Below are 22,111 nucleotides of genomic sequence, written 5' to 3'. Positions count from 1 at the left end.
GAGCTCACCTACTCATCAGGTTACGCTGGCATAACTCTCTAAGGTTACCAGTTAAGTAGGAAAATAAATAAATAAACGATAGTAAATTTTCTATTTGACTTCTTTGAAAAAGCGACGCGTCACGATAAGCGTCTTATCGTGGCCGCTTCTAATTACCCGACCAAACGACAGGAAAAAGCAAAGCTGCCGTGGCCCATAACATGTCTTGTCGGATCCAGTCACGATTTTTTTGGTTCGACGTGCAACCTAGCTCATAGACACAATCCACTGAGTTTCTCGCCGGATCTTCTCAGTGGGTCGCGATTCCCATCCCGGTGGTAGATTCAGCGGAGCACTGCAGCCCACTGAGATTCTCGCAGGGTCTTCTTAGTGAGTCGCGTTTCCGCTCCGGTGGTAGATTCTGCGAAGCACGGCTCTTGCTGGGGCCAGTCCTAGCAACATCTCTGGTTTGAGCACCGAGAGCTCACTTACACGCTAGGGTAAAGCTGAAATAGTCTCTCAAGGCTATCAGCATAGGTAAAAAAAAAGGATCACTGCTAAATTCTTTCAGGTAGAAAATCAATGAGAATAGTTAAGTCAAAAGTATATCAACACATAGGTATCTCAATCCATTAGACGTCTATAGGCTAATGTTGATCGTTACATCTATATATTAATACGAGAAGCAAAAACTTTGTATCTCTTTTTACGAAAATTGCGCGGCCGAAGGAGTATGAAATTTTCCACACTTATGGAGAATATAGAGAAGAAGTGCACAATGCTAATATTTTTTTTAAATTATGCATAAAAGACACATTAAATCAAAGAAAACTACCCACATTACCGTGTATTTGACACAACACATTGTCATATATATAAATAATAATATACTCTTTGTTTATTGTCAATTGTCAAACTTTTGTTAGTGTTTAAAGTCTGTGATCAAATTGAGAATAGATGAATATTGTTTGTCTTTATTATTATTTATGTATAGTGTCGTTTTGGCGAAATCTGTGTGTATAAGTACAATAGTCTTTGACAATAGAACCATAATAATATTTAAACATAAAATTTCAATTGATTAAAGTCGAATTTTGACTTCTGCGAGACCACTAGTTTATTTTAAAAATGAAAAGAAGAAGCAGTAGTGACATCTAGTAAAAATGACAAGAACCAAATTTCAATGGCTTTGGCCTGATATTTTTAGTTTTCATCATTTCATGTAGTTATAATTCTATCCGCTAGATGTCACTAAAATACAAAATAAATGACACGAAAATAAAATGGATTTTTAGGAATACTAAATTAGCACTTTACTAATGTTACAAATATCGCAATATTAAAAATCTCTAATTATTCAATGTAAATCACACTATCACTTATTTGTTTTGCACGACTTAGCTCGCGTGCTTGTATCGTCTCGACTCGCGGAGCAGAATGCGAACAGAGCATCTATTGTGAGCAGTGCAGCGGCTGCAATTGCGCATACGGCAGATGCTTGTGCGTACGAACGTCGATGGCACTTTGGCACGTCGCGCCACGAGCGAAGAGTGAGAGCCCCACAGGCTCCGTACAGTACAGCCCCACAGCCCGACCACCATCCATCGATGTAAGCGTCCGCCGCCGCCGACACTGCTTCACCTACGAAATTAAGATATTTTTTTCCTACGTAAGACTGAGTACGTAAGCTGAGAGCCTTGAGAGGCTATTTCAGCGTAACCTTAACTAGTAGGTGAGCTCACGGGGCTCAAACCTAACGACGTTGCTTACACGAACCCTAGCAAGAGCCGTGCTTAGCAGAATCTACCACCGGATCGGAAACGCGACCCACTGAGAAGATCCGGTGAGAAACTCATTAGGCTAATTAGACTAAGACCTTGGTATTGCTTTTATATTAGCCAAACTAAAAAAACATTTTACATAAAAACATATCACGTTAATTGTGAAATGGAACGTTTCTTCGACATGACAATACAAGACCGCTTCTCCAAGACGACCCTACTGCAATAGATGTCTTTAGAAGCCGTATTTATATCCGATTCTAATGTTAAGTGTAACAATTTTTTTTTATTATTATACATTTTAATGAGCCTATGTAATAAAGTTGAGTCTCCAATAATTACGGCCGCACAAAATTAATTACATGACAAATACCTCAATCATACGCTGGCCTCATCATCGAATTCCTCCGAGTCCATATAAGCTAAGGTTAGGTCGAAAATCATAATAAATGCGTTCACGACAGCCAACGATCCAGCGAGTAGGGCCGCGTTGTGGTCACCAGTCCTCGGGTATGTGGCACCTCGAACTCTAGCTGAGAGGACAAGACCTCCGCTGGCAGAAAACAACGTGGCTCCGAGCAATCCAAAATACATATCTTGAACGAGGTCTAAAGGCGCGAAAATCATTTCACCTAAAATGTTTAAGGGATTTTATGACCTGGCTACTAAGACCTTTAAGTCATGTTTTATCTTAATTTATATTCTTATTTTTATGAAAAATTATAATATGGAGTGAAATGCAATGAAATGAAGATGATTAATTTGAGACATTAATCAACTGGGATGAAATTAAATGAAATGATATGAGATGAAATATAATTTCAGTAAAGTAATTTACTAAGATTTCTTCAGTGGATTTTTTTGAGGATCCCGATAAGTTACGTTTAGCGGCTTTGTGTCATTTTCCCACATTTGTGCACTTTCACAGATACTAAACAGTTAATAAACCACCGTTACTAGGCTGCACTAAAAGTATCGGGAATGGAATATTTCCACTGTTCCTGTCATGTTCAAATCTTTTTAATTGAAAACTCCTTGGTTTTAAAAATCGAATACCATTTATTTATTTAAAAAAAGATTCTCGGTCTTGTCACGAGGTTTTGTCAAACTTGTTTAGTCGTTGAGAAAATGGAATTGACTCGAGAAAATTCAAGAGCGATGATTTATTATGACTTTCGAAGTGGTTTAACACAAAAACAGTGTGTTGACCGGATGATTTCTGCATTTGGTGATGAAGCCCCATCCAAAACCACAATTTATCGCTGGTTTGCTGAGTTTCAACGTGGACGTGTCAAGCTCAGTGATGATCCCCGTCAAGGTCGTCCAAAAACTGCAGTCACCCAAGAAAACGTTGATGCTGTGCGTAAGCTGATTGAGGAAGATCGACATGTGACATACCGCGAAATTCAGGCAACTTTAGACACTGGCATGAGTTAAATACAAATAATCTTGCATGAACAATTAGGTGTAAAAAAGTTGTTTTCCCGATGGATACCGCATTCGCTCTGTGAAGAGCAAAAAGCGGCTCGCGTTACTTGGTGCGTCAGATCTCTCGAAAGATTCCACGCAGGATCCTCAAATGCTGTATACAACATTGTATCAGGTGACGAATCCTGGATATACGCGTACGAACCCGAAACAAAAAACCAGTCACGAGTTTGGGTGTTCGAAAATGAGTTAAAGCCAACAAAATTGTTCAAATTGTGCAAAAAAAATGGTGGCCACGTTTGTCTCCAAAACCGGCCATGTTACGACTATTCCTCTTGAGGGACAAAGAACGGTTAATGCAGAATGGTATGCTAGCATTTGTTTGCCACAGGTCGTTTCTGAACTCCGTAAAGAGAACTGCAACCGCCGCATCATCCTCTATCATGACAATGCGAGTTCTCACACCGCGCACAGAACAAAAGAGTTTTTAGAGCAAGAAAACACAGAATTATTAGACCATCCGCCGTACAGCCCCGACCTAAGCCCTAATGATTTCTATACTTTCCCTAAAATAAAGAATAAATTGCGTGGACAGAGATTTTCATCACCTGAAGAAGCTGTGGACGCCTACAAAACGGCCATTTTGGAGACCCCAACTTCCGAATGGAATGGTTGCTTCAATGATTGGTTCCCTCGTATGGAAAAATGTGTCAAATTTCGCGGAGAATACTTCGAAAAGCAATAAATACATTTTTAAATAGTAATGTTGTGTCACTTCGTTAATTCCCGAAATTTTCTGTGCTCGTATTACACATTTAAACCTGAAGAAACACTAAATAGACAAAATAAAACAAATCACACAACTTCACTCCTCGCGTTCCTGCCAAACAGCCTAACCTAAAATGTGTTTTTAACCACAGATTATCACAAAAAAATTACAGTGTCGTAGTATAAATACGGCTTTTTAAGACAAAATACACGTTCAACGTTTACATCTTCGAAATTTAAAATAGTAATACAAAAATATTTGATATACCAACATTATCAGGAAAGACACAGAGTACTTGACGCTGGTTTTATGGCCTTATGTTACTGAACACCACATTTACAATAATACGATATTAACCTACTATTTCTCCGGAGAGCACGATGATATATGCCACATACGTTCCGGAACAGAGCATCAGCGTCGGCAAATCGGTTAGATCGTAACTGTATTGATGTAACGTGAGACATGATATTGCCAGCGACTGAAACAGTAAGATAGATATTAGATTCGATGAAATTCTTTTGTAACAATGTAGGATGGGCTTTTTTATATTGCCCTTATAGGTAGACTAGCTGTACCCGTCCGCTTCGCTGGGCATTAAAAATTAACATTATTATTTCTCACCCCCACAAAGATTCTAATCATTAACGCCCTCGCAACTGGTGTAGGGAGTCCAACACTCATATAAATATTAGCCTATCCATTAAGTACATGTATTTTCTACATGGATACCAAGTTTCAAGTCAATCGGATGCATGGTTCAGTAGTTATAACGGAACATCCGTAAAAACTACTGTAGATTTATATATTAGTATTGATATTGATGAGAATACGGGCCACCTGATGGTGAGTAGTTACCGTCGCCCATGGACTTCAGCAATGCCAAGGACAGAGCCAAGCCACTGCCTACCGTAAATGTTAAGTTACTATGATATTATTGCCTTATGGCTAATCTAATGGCTTATTTTAAACAGTATTTTGTCAATTTGGTACTAATGAAAATATTAATTTACATGCTACGTTTTAAATGATCAAGCAATTCGTGTATGATAATGAATTATTTACGATACTCGAAAGCGAAGGGAGCTAGTAGGTCCTTCTGTCACGATATCTCTAAAAATTCCTAATAAATACTATTTTTTATTCGATTTTCTTTTTTGTATAGCCCGCAATATAACAGAATCAATCGAAAGAATTGATTGAACAAATTGATTCGTCGCGTTAAAAAAATTGTTACAATCAAATATATTAATTTTAGTATTTACATCACAAAGTCATCGTTAGTCTACGTAGATCATTTAAGAACAATAACTCACTAATTCCATAAACTTTATAATACAAGTAGGTATTAACATCTTTCTTTTTCACTTCAATAAATTTCGTTAATTTAAAAAGATTTTGCGTACATTAATTTTAGGTGAATTTTAAGCTGAGAATTTCAAATTGTCAAATAATTGTCGCATTGACTGAAAAAGACATTTTAATTTAGTCGACTCGTTTAAGGTTTATTATTGGCACTTACAAAGAGCCATAAAATTACAATGTTATCGAAAATTTAATTCACTAATAATTATAGTACAAAGGTTGCGAATTTTCTGGAACATAAAACAATCAATTATTATTCAACTTATAATAGTAAATATTTCAACACTAAAACATGATTAGACATCAAATAAAGTGCTGCACGACCGTAATTTGACCGAAGTACTTCATAATTAGGTAATTTATGTGTATTATCTATGGTATTTCTTTTAAACTGCTAGGTTAGAACTAAAAAAACGTATTCTTCTTTTTTTTTTTTAAATAAGTTACACGAGTCAGTTATTTTTTGAGAAACTTAAACGGCTTATCTACATGGCTTAGCTCATCTGAGTCTTGTGACTGTATTCTAACCAAAAACATTATATTTACACACATAAAGATACGATAGTATGACCTGAATATGATCTGATATGAGTATTAAAGAATAGCGACATAAAAAAAATCAGTAAGTACCAATTTGTTTTAATAACATTAATAGCGGACAGTCCATGGACTTCTTTTCACTATCTTAACCATTAGAAAACTAAAAGTGAAGATTTTTACTCTTTTAGGACCTCTTGTGAATCCGCACGGGTTGGTATCACAACCCCGCCTATTTCTGCCGTGAAGCAGTAATGCGTTTCGGTTTGAAGGGTGGGGCAGCCGTTGTAACTGTACTTGAGACCTTAGAACTTATATCTCAAGGTGGGTGGCGCATTTACGTTGTAGATGTATATGGGCCCCACTTAACACCAGATGGGCTGTGAGCTCGTCCGCCAATCTAAGCAATAAAAAAAAAAAAGAATTGCCAGTTAGATATAGCGTGACCATACGTCCCGCTTTGGGCGGGATTGTCCCGCTTTCAGGCTGTCCGTCCCGCTGTCCTCAAAAGAACAAAAATGTCCCGCTTTCATTTATCTGTTGTGCATGGGCTTATTAGAAACTTACCGAATACTTACTTATCCCAAATCCTTATTGTCTTACAAAATACATACTAAAGTAACTCTAATTTTGCTGTATAAAAGTAGTTTTTTGTTGCGAAATTATTTATAAATATTATTTCAAGGGCAAGTTGGTGTAAAGATTAAGATGTCAGTGAGGGTAAGATACCATAATAAATTATTTCAAGTATTTGCATATTTTTTTTTATTTTGCACTTAAATATTGCATCTTACCCCGACATACCCTAAATAATATGTATTTAGTTATATACGAAATTCCGTAGGCGTCCCGCTTTGACACGAAAAAAAAGGTCACTTTTTATATATTTCAAAAATAATGAGACGTTATCAGAAAACACAAAAAATCATATTTACCCGAAAAGTTAATACTGTGCTGTGTCCAAATCTACCCGAAATTGTTTCTCAATACGCGCCAATTACGAAATCAATTTCATTGTCCACCAAAAAATTCTCAAACAAATAGAAGGGAATCGAAAAACACTTCGGAAGAATTAAAAAAGGCATTAAATACAAATTTAAGCGAAGAGCACTGTTCGTTCCGTGACTATCGAAAGTTCAAGGAGTTTGCACGGAATATTGCTTTTATTTCGTCTTCATAAACGCGCTGTTACCCAACGAATTCGAACATCCATTTTAGACTCGGTTAGATTGTTTTTCAATGGCGGGAAAACAATATTTTTTTTGTAGGAAAGCTTTTTTTTTATTGCTTAAATGGGTGGACCAGCTCACAGCTCACCTGGTGTTAAGTGGTTGTTGGAGCCCATAGAGATCCGCGACGTAAATGCACCACCCACCTTGAGATATATAAGTTCTAAGGTCTCAAGTATAGTTACAACGGCTGCCCCACCCTTCAAACCGAAATGCGTTACTGCTTCACGGCAGAAATAGGCAGGGTGGTGGTACCTACCCGCGCGGACTCACATGAAGTCCTACCACCAGTAAATACTTTTGGCATATGTTTTCGTGTTGTTTGCTCTGATGGTAAACACGAAAATTACCTTATTTTCTATTAATGGTGTTTCTGATTATGTATGTTATATTAACTAAACTAAGCCTTGCTCGTAGCTTTGCTTGTAAAATATAAACTACGATCGTGTCGCGGTAGTATCAAATAGGTCGTAGCTATACTCTATTCCAATTACGAAGTCCCATGAGACAGATGTTATTATTATGTTATTGTGTGTGTGATTTAATTGTATAATGATTTAGATTGATTGTGTATTTTTTAAAGATGTTTACGACCATGAAAAAAAAAGATTATTATTTCAAACTAGAGGACCCGCAGTAGTCGAAATTCGACTATAATCAATTGGAATTGTAAGTTTGTACACTATTATGATTGTATTTTATACTTCTATAATCACAAATTTCGCCAAGACTACACTATAAAAAATATTAACAAAGACAAACCATATTTATTCTATTCTCAATTTGACAACAGACGTCAATAACAAAAGTTTGACAATAAATAGTATGCATGCGTGTGTGCGTCAAATAAATGGTATATAGTGTGTGTAATGTTTTCTTAATTGATTTAATGTATCTTTTATGCATTATTTAAAAAAAATATTAGCATTGTGCACTTCTTCTCTATATTCTCTATAAGTGTGGAAAATTTCATACTCCTCCGTCCGCGCAATTTTCGTAAAAAGGCATACAAAGTTTTTGCTTCATGTATTAATATATAGATTATGCGAAACGTGAAGAGTTACGTTCTAAGAAGTGTCAAAAAGGACTTCGTAATTAGACTAGAGTATAGTTGCAGCAACAAAAATTGTTATACCCAGATACTTTGTCCAAAATAGCCCTGGTCATGTGTAAAAACTGTATTAGGTAAATAAGCTATTATTATTTTGAGCAGAGAAATTAAATACAGCTTCTTAGGTACAAAATACGTATAACTAAAATTATTCGTTTTTTTTATAAATTGTGTCAACAACAATCATCGAATTTTATGGTCATGGATTAAACACGAAAATTTAGAATTTATGGCTCTATTAGACAATCTGTACTTGAAAAAAGATCGGAGTATGTATATTGCTCAGCCAAGGTTTTTATTTAAAACCATCGACCATGAAATGAGAAATTGCATTTTTAATTTTTCATTTAGGCCACAGATTAAATTTGCCGCCAAAAGCCGCCGAGAGACCCTCAAGCGATAAAATTTGCATAGAAAAGACATTAAAATATGGAGCTTCATTTATTCCTTTACAATTTTTATAAAAATGGAGTGTAATTAGACAACCATTACTTTAAAGAGAGTTAAGTCTAAAATGTCTATTTATTTTGTTTAATATAATTAATTATTTACGATGTTGGTTGGTGATCGCAATATGCTGATTTCCCATCAAATGTAATATTTGTCGATTTTCCTAAAAGACCCATAGGATTTAAATTTAAAAGTTAAACTACGTTCACTACCTAATAGACAAATAGACTATTGCTAGATAAGTATGTATACAGAAAAAATAGTTTTAAACTTGTTGACTTTCACGACCATAGACAATTTTTTTACCGCAAAAAGAAGGTTTTATGTTCACATTCGTCGGCAGTAAAATTCGTCCTGGGTATTGAAAAAGTCTCAAAAGGTGAGATGTTTGTTACTTGACCGAATTATATGGAAACAAATTGCTTTTTCTTCATAACTTCAACATCTATTGAAATTGCTCACCGACGACGTCGCGTTTCTCTTTATATGTTATATACTTTGTTTCTAAGTTCATTCAATCACAACTATGTAAAAACTTTAACCGAAGAAAAACCATTCAAAAATTCACGGAAAAAAAACGCGATTTCCTTTTTAAGTGAAAATTCATGCGAACCTACAATTAACACCATCTGTTATTGATGTATCGATAGCTATCATATTATAGAATAGAAGATATCTAATTGGCAAAAACGTGAATCGGCTCACATTTTGAAGGCTTGCATTATATCAGTTACGAATAATTAAGTTACGAATAGTTAGTTTGTCATCGATTACTTTGTCGCAAGTTGTTTTCATACGGTGTTCATGGAAATTTGTATCGATGGATTTGTTCGTATCTGGAAAATCGAAGTCAACTGGTGGCATTGAAGGGTTTTGTTTCTGCTCCGGTGCAGGTTGGTTCTGGTGTTCCCCAGGGATCCCACTTAGGACCCCTCCTTTTTATTATTTTTATTAATGATTTGATTGAGAAATTATCTTGCAGTTGTCTTTTGTATGCCGACTATCTAAAGGTCTATAATGTTATCTCCCAGACATCCGATTGTCTCGCCTTACAAAAAGATTTGGACATTGTATCGGAATGGTGCAAGGTCAATCACATGCATTTGAACATAAATAAATGTTCCATTATTACGTTCACTAATAAAAAACATAAAATTATTCATACATACACAATTGAGGGCGAGACACTAAAAAGACTATTCATAGTTAAAGATTTGGGTATCTACTTCGATGAAAAACTTTCATTTAGGGAACACTATGAACAGATTACTTCTAGGGCAAATAAGTTATTGGGGTTTGTATTGAGATCAACAAAAGATTTTAAGAATCCTCGGAGTGTTTTGTATCTGTACTTCAGTTTAGTGAGAAGTGTATTGGAATACGGCAGTCCAATATGGTCCCCTAATTACAGAGTGCACATTAACACTATTGAGCGTGTGCAAATGAAGTGTTTAAGATTATTAAGTTATCGTATACAACCAGGCCGCTCTGAACTTAAATACGAGCAAAGACTATTAAACTATAACATGCCGTCACTAGAAGATCGACGTACATTCACTGATCTGATATACTTATATAAGATAATTCACTCTCTGTTGGATTCGCCTGAACTGTTATCTCAGATTTCACTAAACATTAAATTTAGTGCTCGGAGGGTCAACCAAAACAATTTGTTTGCATTGCTAATTTACAAAAACAATATATCTTACTATAATCCCATTACCCGAATGTGTCGTACCTATAACGAACTGGCAAGGTCGTCACCTGAGTTAGATATTTTTACTTGTAGGTTAGTTACGTTTAGAAAAATGTTCAAGGGCATCCTCCACTTTATTAATAGGTAGGTTAATGTAATTGTTTAATGTATTATATTGTGAATTTTTTTTTTTCCTTACATTATTCGTTAGATTAGTTTTTATTATTGTGTTGTTTTGTCATAATTGTAAGGAACATTGTTATACAAATTCAGCAATATAGTCTTGTTTTGTCGTGCGCACATAACTTATGTTGCAAGCCAGATTTTGTTTCTTTTTATTTGTGTTTTTTATGTATATTTAGCTTGTGATGTGTATTGTGAGCCTAATAAAATAAAGAAATAAAGAATAACAAAAGGTATCCTCCACTCGATCCACTTACAGTGTTAGTGACGCTCCTAGTAGCAGCAAGCAGTACCGTACTTGTCGTTTCTTATCAAAAACATAGATCATAGAATCAGCTCACTGAGTTTTTTGTTAAATCTCAGTGGGTAGTGTTTTCGATTCGCCTTTATGAGGACTCTTCAGAAGCAGCTGCTCTTGAGCTGTTGTGCCAACGGACTGGGGTGCTCGGCATCTGTTTAAAACCTTCCCCCCGTAACTGGACTTGAGTTCATCCACCCGTCTTAGGCGAAGTTGAAAAACCCTTCTGGTGACATGGTATCTCTCAAATAAGAAATGGCCAGTCAATCACTTATATCGTCAGCTATAATAGGGTCTTACTTAGTACTTAGTTTTGCAACTATTTTATTGTAAGTTATTATAAATTACATAATTATTTATATCAGATCAGATTATTTATATCAGAAAAGTATTTTCGAAAGTATACAGCAACAATTTACGATGCAACTTTACTGTGAAACTAATTCGCTGACTTCATCCCAGCTAAAGCGGTACCGTATATCATAAATTACGTCACAATTATTTTTAATTCTAAGCGCATTTAATGTCACAAACTTCTACCGTGTAATCATTCAAGCAAAGTCGTAGTATCTACAAGAATTGTTGCTAGATTAAAACAGCTTCAAACAGTAATCTGCAGTCCGCGGATGCAGAAATCCAATTCAATATTGTGGCCACGGCGCTGATTGCATTGTTGAAGTTTACATTCTATAAAATCCACTAGGATTTCCTGAATAGTATTTCTTATTTCAGCGAATTCAAACGAATAAAGCTCAGTGAACATTTTTGCCGTCTGAAATTATTAAAAACTTTATATATTACTATTTTAATTAAAACGTCAACTACACTATTGAATAAAATAATTACGTGTATATATGTATGTTCCATGGTGAGTGCTCCGAGGAATTGTTTGAGATGAAACTATCATTTCGTTTTTATAGTCGCACTGCTAGCCACCAGAGTAGAGTTTATCCATACTACCTGGAGCCACTGCGTTTATCCACAGAGATCCACAATGCGTTTCCAGATATATTTTTTGCGACGTACTATCCAGCTTTGGAATGTGCTTCTCCTCCACGGTGTTACCGGCCGCTATGACATGTCCTGCTTCAAATGAGGCTTGTGGAGAGTACTAAACTGTAAGCAGCGGCTTGACTCTGCCCCTGGCATTGCTGAGGTCCATGAGCGACGGTAACCACTCACCATCAGATGGGCCGTTTGACCGTCTGCATACGAGGACAATAAAAAATAATACTAATAAGAAACAATTACAAAATAGATTGAAAATAGGATTAAATAAAAACATGATTTAAACATTTTTTTACATCTCACGTTCAACATTTTTGCTAGAATGCTCTACATGAGAACATCTAATGATATCAATATAATATAATGAAAATTTTGTTATGTGTTACAATATCTACGTAACATATGCTAACAACAGCGGCTTTAGCTGTGAATTGCTGGTTTGGTGGTACACCTTCAGGACCTTCACCCAGGTACGCATATGGATAATGTTTGAATTCGGAACGTCAAAAGTGTCAACGAGCGACGTCCGCTATGACACTGTTCCCTTTTCATTTCCAGCCGCCAAGGGCGACACATCTATTTCATATTTTTTATATATATCTTTAATTTGACACTTATAAACTAATAAAAATATCAAACTAATAATACAGTCCACTCTTATTCACCACAACGCAACAGATAATAAATTAGGCATCGCTGTTGATGGGCTAGTGAACTCACAGTATATCGACAGTTAACTGGCTACTAGAATCAAAAGACGTTACGACTCGAATCCCTCAACCAACCTTGAGACCGAGTCACAATTGTATATATTGCACTAGGGCTTTTTAAAGCAAATATAATATTTGTCGATTTTCCTAAAGAACCAATAGGATTTTAATTTAAGCTACGTTTACCTTAATAGACCAATAGACCAAATCTGGATACGTATGCATACAGAAAAAATAGTTTTAAGCATATTGACTTTCACGGCTATAGACAATTTTCTTCTTCTACGCCGAGTAAGAATTGTGATATTAAAATTTATCCTCACGATTACCCCCACCACTAGTTCATGTGCCCGGATTGAAAGAGGTATTGGCAAAAAGTTATATAGAAATATACGTAACATCTACGAGTAGTAAAAATGACTAATTGTTTAAAATTGATGCTTACGGGATCCAAATGTGTGCTCACGAGCTATCCGGTGCTAAGTGGATATTGGTTGGTTTATATTTATTGCCGTTATCGAACGTGAGGTATATATGTGATCAAAGACCTATTTGATATGTAAAAGGCTGTTCTAACCCATCCATATGCATAATTGTATCTTATTTTATACCTTTAAACGAGCAATTCTTGTATATAATATATAATCTGTATCTCGGAAACGGCTCCAACGATTTTCATAAAATTTAGTATACAGGGGATTTGGGGAGCGATAAATCGATCTAGCTACGATTTATTTTCAGAAAATGTTCGTTTTATTCGTGTTTTCAATAATCAACTCTTCCCGACATCTATTGGTGAATAATAATACTATTTTTCTTAATTGAGGGCAACTAAACGCTTTAAAGACACAACAAGATGACGTTATCAAAAAAAAAACCGGTCATCATCTAGTTTCACCTGAAATATGCATGACAACCATTAGTAGTTCCTACATTTACATTACCTAGTATTTACACTAAATGAACATTTGTGCAAAATCAAAATAATCAAATTCACCACACACTACGTTTTACATTACATTATAAAATCTGTAAAGCGACATTTAAACTATCATGTTTTAAACACTCGATACCTAGTACATACTTAGTATCTTTACAGAATGTAGAAACATAAGTACAAGCCACATTAACTTGAACCTTCGATGACTGGACAATCCGAATTCGTCCTAAAAATAGAGTGCTCAAAATTAAATGTTAGATGACATAAGATTCTTAACTTAGAGCGCAGCGGTCAGGGACGTGAACTACAATCGCCATTTGGCATTAAATTTGTACTTCTCATACTTTCAGATTAATGAACCCACATAATATTGTAGAGTATTTATATTTATTTCTCATAGTTAAGATGACAGAACGAGTTCACGGTCCACCTGGTGTTATGTGGTCATCGGATCCAATAGCTATCAACCACATATATACAACTTGACACATGAGAAATAGGCAAGGAGCTAGTACCTACCCGGGCGGGCTCACAAGCCCTACCTACAGTAATTACGCAAATAAAAATGTTAGCGATTTTTATTTTTATTAATTCGTAAACATTCGATAAATACGTTTTTCCCTACCTATCCGATCGAAGAAATTTTTATTCTTAAAAATTCGGTTAACATTTTTTTTTAGTTTTTGCTTAGATCAGTGGACGAGCTCACAGCCCACCTGGTGTTAAGTGGTTACTTGAGCCCACAGACATCCACAATGCAAATGCGCCACCCACCTTCAGATCTAAGTTCTAAGGTCTCAAGTATAGTTACAACGGCTGCCCCCACCCTTCAAACCGAAACGCATTACTTCTTTCACGGCAGAAATAGGCAGGGTGGTGATACCCACCCCCGCGGACTCACAAGAGGTTTTACAACCAGTAAAAAGTACGACGAAAACAATTTCATTAAAAATGCTTTACTGCTTTAATCTCGCATTTATTATTTCCGTATTAATCGTATTTGTTTCGTTTTTTTCCGATGCTTTTAATCCTTTACAGTTTTCGTGTAATTCACCGACATTTAAATATTATTGTAGCCACCGTCTAAAATTTATAAATATTTAAGTTTCTTTCCACACAGAAAACTAACATTCTCCTGAGACCTGGCAGACTTGGGCTGTCATCTTTCGATTAAGAGAATCCCAGGTGTGAATAGGCGCCAACCATCTGCTATAATAAAGTTTGGGTATTTAATTATTTGAACAACAGAAAATGTTAGAACAACCGAGTGAACATTCTGTGAACACATACAACAGTTAAACTAACAATTAATGGATTGATTTAGCTATTTCAATGGTCTCTCTTACTATTAAAATAAATAATATGAATGTTAAAATGTTGTTAAATGATGTTAGCGTACTTAATAATTATTTAGATAGTTGTTTTAGCGTAGATAAAGTAAATATGTATTACAATATAAATAATTAATTGTCAACGAATTAAACACATCACCAGAGTTACGTCCCAAGCAAAGCTTTCTAAATGTAGAAACATGAGAGTAAATATCGCACGCCCTTTTTAGTAGTTCACTCTGCAAACACGCCCCAGAACTCTGATGCAACGATATCATAGCATTGAAGAACGCTTGCCCTTTGCTTTTCAGAATATCTAGATGATGTATTTCTTCCAGGAATTCAAATTTAAAATATTAATATCATTGATATATAAACCCAAGATACACAGTTTCATACAAAAGTAGCTCTCGAAACTGTCCCGAAACACTCACCAATTATATCTACTATACGTAGTTATAGTTAACTATAAACATATCTTTTGCAAATTCAACTTTACGCGCATTGTTTAAAGTTGTTATTACAAAGTAGTGTACAAATAACCAATCAAATTTTACGACCGAAGTTAGCCGGCAGGACAGGAGATGAAGTGAAGACGAATATTTGTATTTTTTTTTATTGAGTTAGTATTTTAAGGGTTAGTTAAATTGTGTTCTATAACCATAATTATAAATATTTTTATCTGAGCGTAAATATGTTTATGGGTAGGACATGTGTACATCAATCTTTAAATCTTTTCTCTAAAACTTTTAATGCATTCTTCTCGCATTTCACTAATTTCTCGCTCATTTTATGCGGACGTTTTTGAGACTTTGAGTGTGTATCTTTGGTTTTTTTAATACATCAATGCTTAATATACAATTAATTCGTTTAAAGGTAGACCAATTTGGCTCATCGGATGTTAAGCAGCTATTTGATCCCATGAAACGCCCAAAATAAATACCACTATTGGAACCCATCGATACCAAAGATGAATACAAGCGCCCATGTCATCGGGTTATGTACTTAATTTCATTACAGTATCCACGTAAAAAAAGTCAGAGTATCATTGAGGCTTAAAACCATTACAACTACCTATAACTGCATATTCAACTTACTAAGCTATTAGTAATTGCTGACGTTATGAAGTTGAATGCAATTAAAACAAAGGAGGGGTTACCATTCAATACGAGTCATAAGTCTTTGTAAAGCTTCATAAGTCTAAAGCTCAGAACTTGTTGTTTGACCTATAAAATTTATAGTGGCTTCCACAGTTTGATCCAAACTCATACCGGGCAATCAAAATTACTTGAATTTTAAAAAATTCCTAATTTTTTTTTATTGCTTAGATGTGTGGACGAGCTCACAGCCCACCTGGTGTTAAGTGGTTACTGGAGCCCATAGACATCTACAAAATGCGCCACACACCTTGAGATATAAGTTCTAAGGTCTCAGTACAGTTACAACGGCTGCCCCATCCTTCAAACCGAAACGCATTACTGCTTCACGGCAGAAATAGGCGGGGCGGTGGTAAGAGTAATGGTAGTTTATCAAATTATTTGATCCTCTATTTCATGTCATCTTAATATTATCTCGTCATGCATACTGTCTTACGTATTTTAATGTTTGATGCGATAAATATGTAAACTATTGTAATCTTTAAATACTGGTTTCAATACGAAAGTTATTTAAATGTTAAGTTTTCACGCTTAGCCGATTAAAATCGACTAAAGAATTTCAGTATAGAAATAGTTCTTAGCCCTGGGAAACAATGTGAGCTTCATCCCACTACTGAACACGTGTCTGCCCACGTATAATAGTGTCCACGATTGCGAATCTGCGGGCGGAAATCTAGTAGGTACTTATAATATTTATATATTTTTTTAAAATTCAGATTGCAAACAAATCGTTCCTGGAAGCAGAAAAATATATAAACCACTACCCTAATCTAAACTTAAGCCATTTTCTATTTATTAAACTCAGCATGCACATAATAATATGTGTGTGTGATGTGTCCTAAATCTGCACAAATTTGAGTTAAATTTAACACGATCGAGAAGTTAAAAAACACGTATTAAGTACACAAAAGATTCAGTATAATATTCAAATGAAAGAGATACGAGATGTTCACGAGCCCTGTTTTAGTTCTTAATCATTCCCACCATTTTCCCCCATGTACCTTTACTTGCCTTAATTCATATTTTGAATACTGTGTGGTTGACATAAATATGGATTGTTCAAAGGAGTTTTCCAAAAACTTGCGCAGGTTTTATTACGGTATGAACAAGAATGATTATATTTGGCAGACAATTGAAAGTGTTTGCTATGAGCGTGTTTTATGTTTTAAAATTGTAGCCGATTGGGCCACAGTTTAAAACTAAACTAAACTTATAGCTGGTTAATCTTATTAATATTATAACATAATTGCAAATATTGTGATGATGGAAAAATTTGTTCTTTTATTATTATCTTTTATCTTTCTTTATTGAAATTTTACAAAAGAATAGGGTATACATCAGAATAGCACATTAATAATATAGTAGAATCAATATACGACAGACTGCAGGCGAGCAGTTTTAAGAAATTAATGTTTTTCATGGAATAAGCTATAGACACATTCATTAGGCCTTATCTAGGATTGTGTCTACTGTGTTTTATGCACCAGAAACATACGATATGAGAACAAGTACCAGGCCCTGAATACCAAAATTATTTCAATGAAACTGGCTTCGATCGGAAATGGAATCTGGTTCCCGCTTTACAGTCAGATCAGGGGCCAGGACCAACAGCCAGCCAGTTGCTCGACAAAATTCACTTCGAGATCATTCATCACTTTTCCTATTTCTGCCACCAAGCAATCATGTGTTCTAGAAAGTTTAGGGCAGTAAACAATACAACTAATTAACTTTACATCTTAAAGTGGATGAAGACCTTACCACTAGCTACAAAATTAAATACTTATGTACTTTAAGTAAACAGTAATAATAATCATATAAGTCAAACGTTTGGACGATCTATTCAAAAATATTAAAATATTTCCAATTTCCAATGTTCTGATAATTAATTGTATATTTATAACTTTATTTTTAATTGAACGACTTTCTTGTAGTTTTAATTTTGAAGATTTCATAATATACAAAGAAATCGCTCCACAGTTGTCATAGTATGGAAGTTAATCTATCAAATAACAATAGGCCAACCCATCACGACTACATTACGCTCTGTTTCCCTATTTAGTGGCATCACGACATTCAATCTAGGAATGTCGTATCAAGTTTAAAGTTCCTCAAAGCTCGGAATCACTTGTCGATATCGCAGCACAAGGTAAAGTAAACGAGAAAGGGCGATCCTGGCCAATATAAAACGGGGCACATCTTCGGAAACTGTATTCAGTTTACTTCGCAACAAGCATCCGCTCTACATTCTAAATGGCCACCGTTCTGGTGAGTATTTCCAGTTCAATTAAAATTTGCAAATTTCGTATTCATAAAATTGTTACATATTATCAAATTGTCGATTTTGTGAAAGGTCAGGCAGTGTGAAAGGATCAAATGACAAACAATTCATTTTCATTTTCACACCATATTTTGTTGGTTTCGTACGTAAATATTATTTGCAGCTTTTATTATTTTGCAGTTACTATTGACGTCAGTCCTGATAGCATTAGGGTCATGTGGCCGCCTAGAACCTCAATACCTCCCCCCTCGTCCTGGCGGTGGCAGCGGGGGTAACGGAGGGAGCAATTCAGGAGGTGGCTTTGGAGGCAGCGGTGGAAGCGGCTCGGGAGGTGGCTTTGGGGGTAGCGGCGGTGGTCATTTCGGGGGTGGTTCAGGAGGGTTTGGTGGCTCCGGATCCGGAAGTCACGGAAGTTCCAGCGGAGGTGGATCTGGGGGATCAAGTTCTGGAGGTTTTGGAAGCACAAGCAGCGGCGGCAGTGGCCCGCAGATACCGATAGTTAGTTTCGAAAATGTAAATAATGGCGATGGAAGTTATCACTTCAGGTAAGTAATTTATTAATAAGAAGTACATATTTTTTGTGTCATCTGCTTTAAGTAGGTAATTAGATAAAATTTGAAACGTTTACTAAACAGACTTCAAAAACGCAAAACGTACTAATTTTAGTAAAATAAAAAGTTCGTAAAGCAAAGGGTTCCAAATCTAAAGTTGTCGCCGAATTTAAATTAACTATAATTAAAAATCAGGACTTTTTTATTGAAACCTTTTTCAGTTACGAAACCGGTAATGGCATCTCAGCCAAAGAAAGTGGCGCACCTCGCGCTCAAGGCCCTGAAGGTCCAGCCGTGACAGCGGAAGGGGCATTCTCTTACCGCACCCCGGACGGCCAACAAATTTCCATCACCTACACCGCTGACGAGAATGGCTTCCACCCAACTGGCCCTCATCTCCCCACTCCTCCTCCCATCCCAGAAGAGATTCTGCGCTCGATTGAGTTCAACAAGCGTAATCCTTCCTCGTGAGTATTTAAATAACATTGCTATCACAATGCACGCATTTTTGTTGTAGTTATCTTAAGTTATTTTTCGTTCAAAATTTTTTTAACACCATAACTAGGCAGTTTGCTTACTTTATCTACTATCTATAAAAATGATAACTCCAATGGCCTCAAAGGTTGTATGCATTCACATCTTTTTCTATGATTTTTTTACCTACCCCAAAAATACCGCCAATGCGCTTAAACACATATTATATTACTAGCGACCCGCCCTCGCTTCGCTTCGGAAACATTAAAACACACATGAAACCAAAAAAAAAAAATTTAAAAAAAAAATTAAAAAATTAAAAAAAGTAGCCTATGTTCATCAGGGACAATGTCGGCTTCTAATGGAAAAATAATTTTTCAAATCGGTCCAGTAGTTTCGGAGCCTATTCGAAACAAACAAGCAAACAAATCTTTCCTCTTTATAATATTAGTATAGATTTCGCAGACGTGAAAAATGAATCAACCTCAACTATAACATATTAAGTGGCGAATTCTACTGATTAACCCTAGATATTTAAACTATTTTCGGTTAAATGCTATAGCTCTAGCGATCATAGAATAGTAGATGTTTCCAAAAATCTGAAATGTGGTAGCAAAACTTTAAGATGTAAATACCATGTGCATACATATCCAATTTCTGAACAACAACGTATGGACCGTCAATCAACCTAGCCATACTACCGACACGGTGGATCTCCTTTTGAGGTTTTCTTTTACCAAAGATATTTTATTAAAACCCGAAAGTACTATTAATAAAATAAATCAATTCAAATGTCACCATAGTAGCACCATTGAAAATAAGCTTAATGCAGTTAGTGGTCAAATATCAAAAAGGATGTGGCTTATGACGTCACCGCTAACGTTAATTTCAGGCCATGCGAGAGAGATATCGAGATATTTCCAACCCATTTAAAAATAATTTATAATCACTGCTACAAAATTTCCTGTTGATTTTGATACTATATCCAAAAAGTTGTTTATTTTTATTGATATTTATATTATTATGTCGATATCAGGATAGGCAAACATAGAAAAGATCTGATTTTAGATAAATAGACGATTGTTGCGGGTTTGATTTTTATTAGATAATGTTATTCCTACACAGTGGAATTAACTTGTGAATGTTTGTCAAGTACGTATTTTTATAATGTACATATAATGAAAATTTTGATAATGTATAATGAAAGTTTTGTAATTCTAGAGAATTCGAATATGACACATACACTTCGCTCGATACAAATGTAACGGTCATCTTATCGTCTAGACCATGGCGTTTTCAAAGTTCCAAGACTGATACATAATTAAAAGTATCTCAGTTTTTAGGTATCTAGATGATGACCACAACTTGATATTTTTTTGCGGTAGATTTTTTTAATGTTTTTGTCTCGTGTATTATATTCAAGGACCTTTAAACAAATCTTGAAAAAATAAACTGTTTCATTCTAGTGAGGGTTCCTACAACGGCGGAAACGGCAACGGCTCTGGAGGCTCCGGGGGTGCTGGAGGCTACCACTATTGATCTCATTCTAGAACGATCCCACTTTTTAGAAGAAACACTACAATAATTTTTATCGCCTTCGTTCCACAATTAGGTAATTCTCTAATAATTGTCAATCTGAAAAACTCTAAACAAATGTATTTTATTCTAAATACAAAATATACCCTTAGCTACTAATGATGCATATTTATATAATTCTCAATGGCTTAGGCAAATTGAAAAAAAGGTTGGCTGACGAGGTGGATAAAAAAAACAACAAAAATGGGTAACTAAAATCTTAATTATGTTTTTTTTTTTATTTAGGTCCGTTAACAATTTTTAAGTTTATGTTTTGCATAGCCTACAACAATGGTCACGAGGTCATCATTGTTAAACATAAAATCTTCTTAAACAGCTCGTATTTTCACGCTTGCTTCGTTTTTAATACTAGTAATAAATATTCAATGTATTATCTATGCTAGTAACTTACTAATTTCTATTTTTTTTATATTTATAATCTGTATGTTTGCGGGTTGATGGCTCTTGTTAAATTGCTGAAACCCGATTTTTGCGTTTAGAATGAGTTTAATTGCTAATAAGTTTTTGTTCGTACTCTGCTGTTTGTAAATACTTTAGTATGTTCATTTGTTTTTCAAAAGTGGGATTATCTAAACGAATATATTTATCGAAATGACCATACGTGCTTACTTGGGACTGTGATAGAAATTGTAACAATTACGTTTTATTTTAATTTAGTATTTAGATGTATTTGTAATTTATCAATGTAAATAATAAAATTAAATAAAAATAAACGAATTTTCATGGTGATATGTGTATTTTTTTATTATATTATTTCTTTTCTGTAATTCGAAATTAACTAAACATTGACAAAAAACTAACAAAAACCAGCCTCAAGCTCGAGTAGCCTTGTAAAATGTATATAAAGTTTTTTAACTCTTACCTACAATGTGTTGTATGCTTTGTTCTGGTAATTGGAGTATAATTGTTGATGTATTTTTTCTCGATTTTGCGTTGTCTTCTTTGTTTGGCGCGAAGTTGTATTAAATTTAATTTGTTAATTCGGAACTCTATATTTTTATTAGACTAGATTTGTTAACGATCACACAATTCTGTATAAGACATAAAATAATCAGACAGTCTTAATCTTAAGTATAACAGTTGTCCCAATCTTTAAACTAGAAACCATAAATATTCGCGATAGACATAGGCAAGATGGTGGTACTGCCTACCAATTATCACGCTTTATAAACTTTACAGTTTATTATTGCTACACGATTCCTTCCTTCATCGTGAAAATGGTTTATGAAGATGTATTGTG

General features: G+C 35.0%; 2 protein-coding genes and 1 long non-coding RNA gene across 3 annotated transcripts in view; 1 reads left to right on the top strand and 2 right to left on the bottom strand.

Moving 5' to 3' along the window:
• The window catches only part of LOC149501152 (uncharacterized), a 171,976-nt gene that overhangs the window by 40,377 nt on the left and 109,488 nt on the right, over window positions 1–22,111 (bottom strand). The gene's annotated exons all lie outside the window — the stretch shown is intronic.
• LOC114240573 (uncharacterized) lies at window positions 2,086–7,072 on the bottom strand. The gene is made up of 3 exons (XM_089734402.1): window positions 7,052–7,072; window positions 4,315–4,525; window positions 2,086–2,392 (listed from the first exon to the last, which is right to left on the bottom strand). The coding sequence occupies exons 1-3, from the start codon at window positions 7,070–7,072 to the stop codon at window positions 2,139–2,141; spliced, it is 486 nt and encodes a 161-aa protein (XP_089590528.1). The 3' UTR covers window positions 2,086–2,138.
• On the top strand, window positions 17,407–21,404 carry CPR9 (cuticular protein RR-1 motif 9). The gene is made up of 4 exons (XM_028171319.2): window positions 17,407–18,237; window positions 18,431–18,795; window positions 19,023–19,268; window positions 20,742–21,404. The coding sequence occupies exons 1-4, from the start codon at window positions 18,223–18,225 to the stop codon at window positions 20,812–20,814; spliced, it is 699 nt and encodes a 232-aa protein (XP_028027120.2). The 5' UTR covers window positions 17,407–18,222; the 3' UTR covers window positions 20,815–21,404.

This window comes from Bombyx mandarina, chromosome 17 (assembly GCF_030267445.1).
Source record: "Bombyx mandarina strain Sakado chromosome 17, ASM3026744v2".
Lineage (NCBI taxonomy): Eukaryota > Metazoa > Arthropoda > Insecta > Lepidoptera > Bombycidae > Bombyx > Bombyx mandarina.
This window is presented reverse-complemented; position numbering and strand designations above follow the sequence as displayed.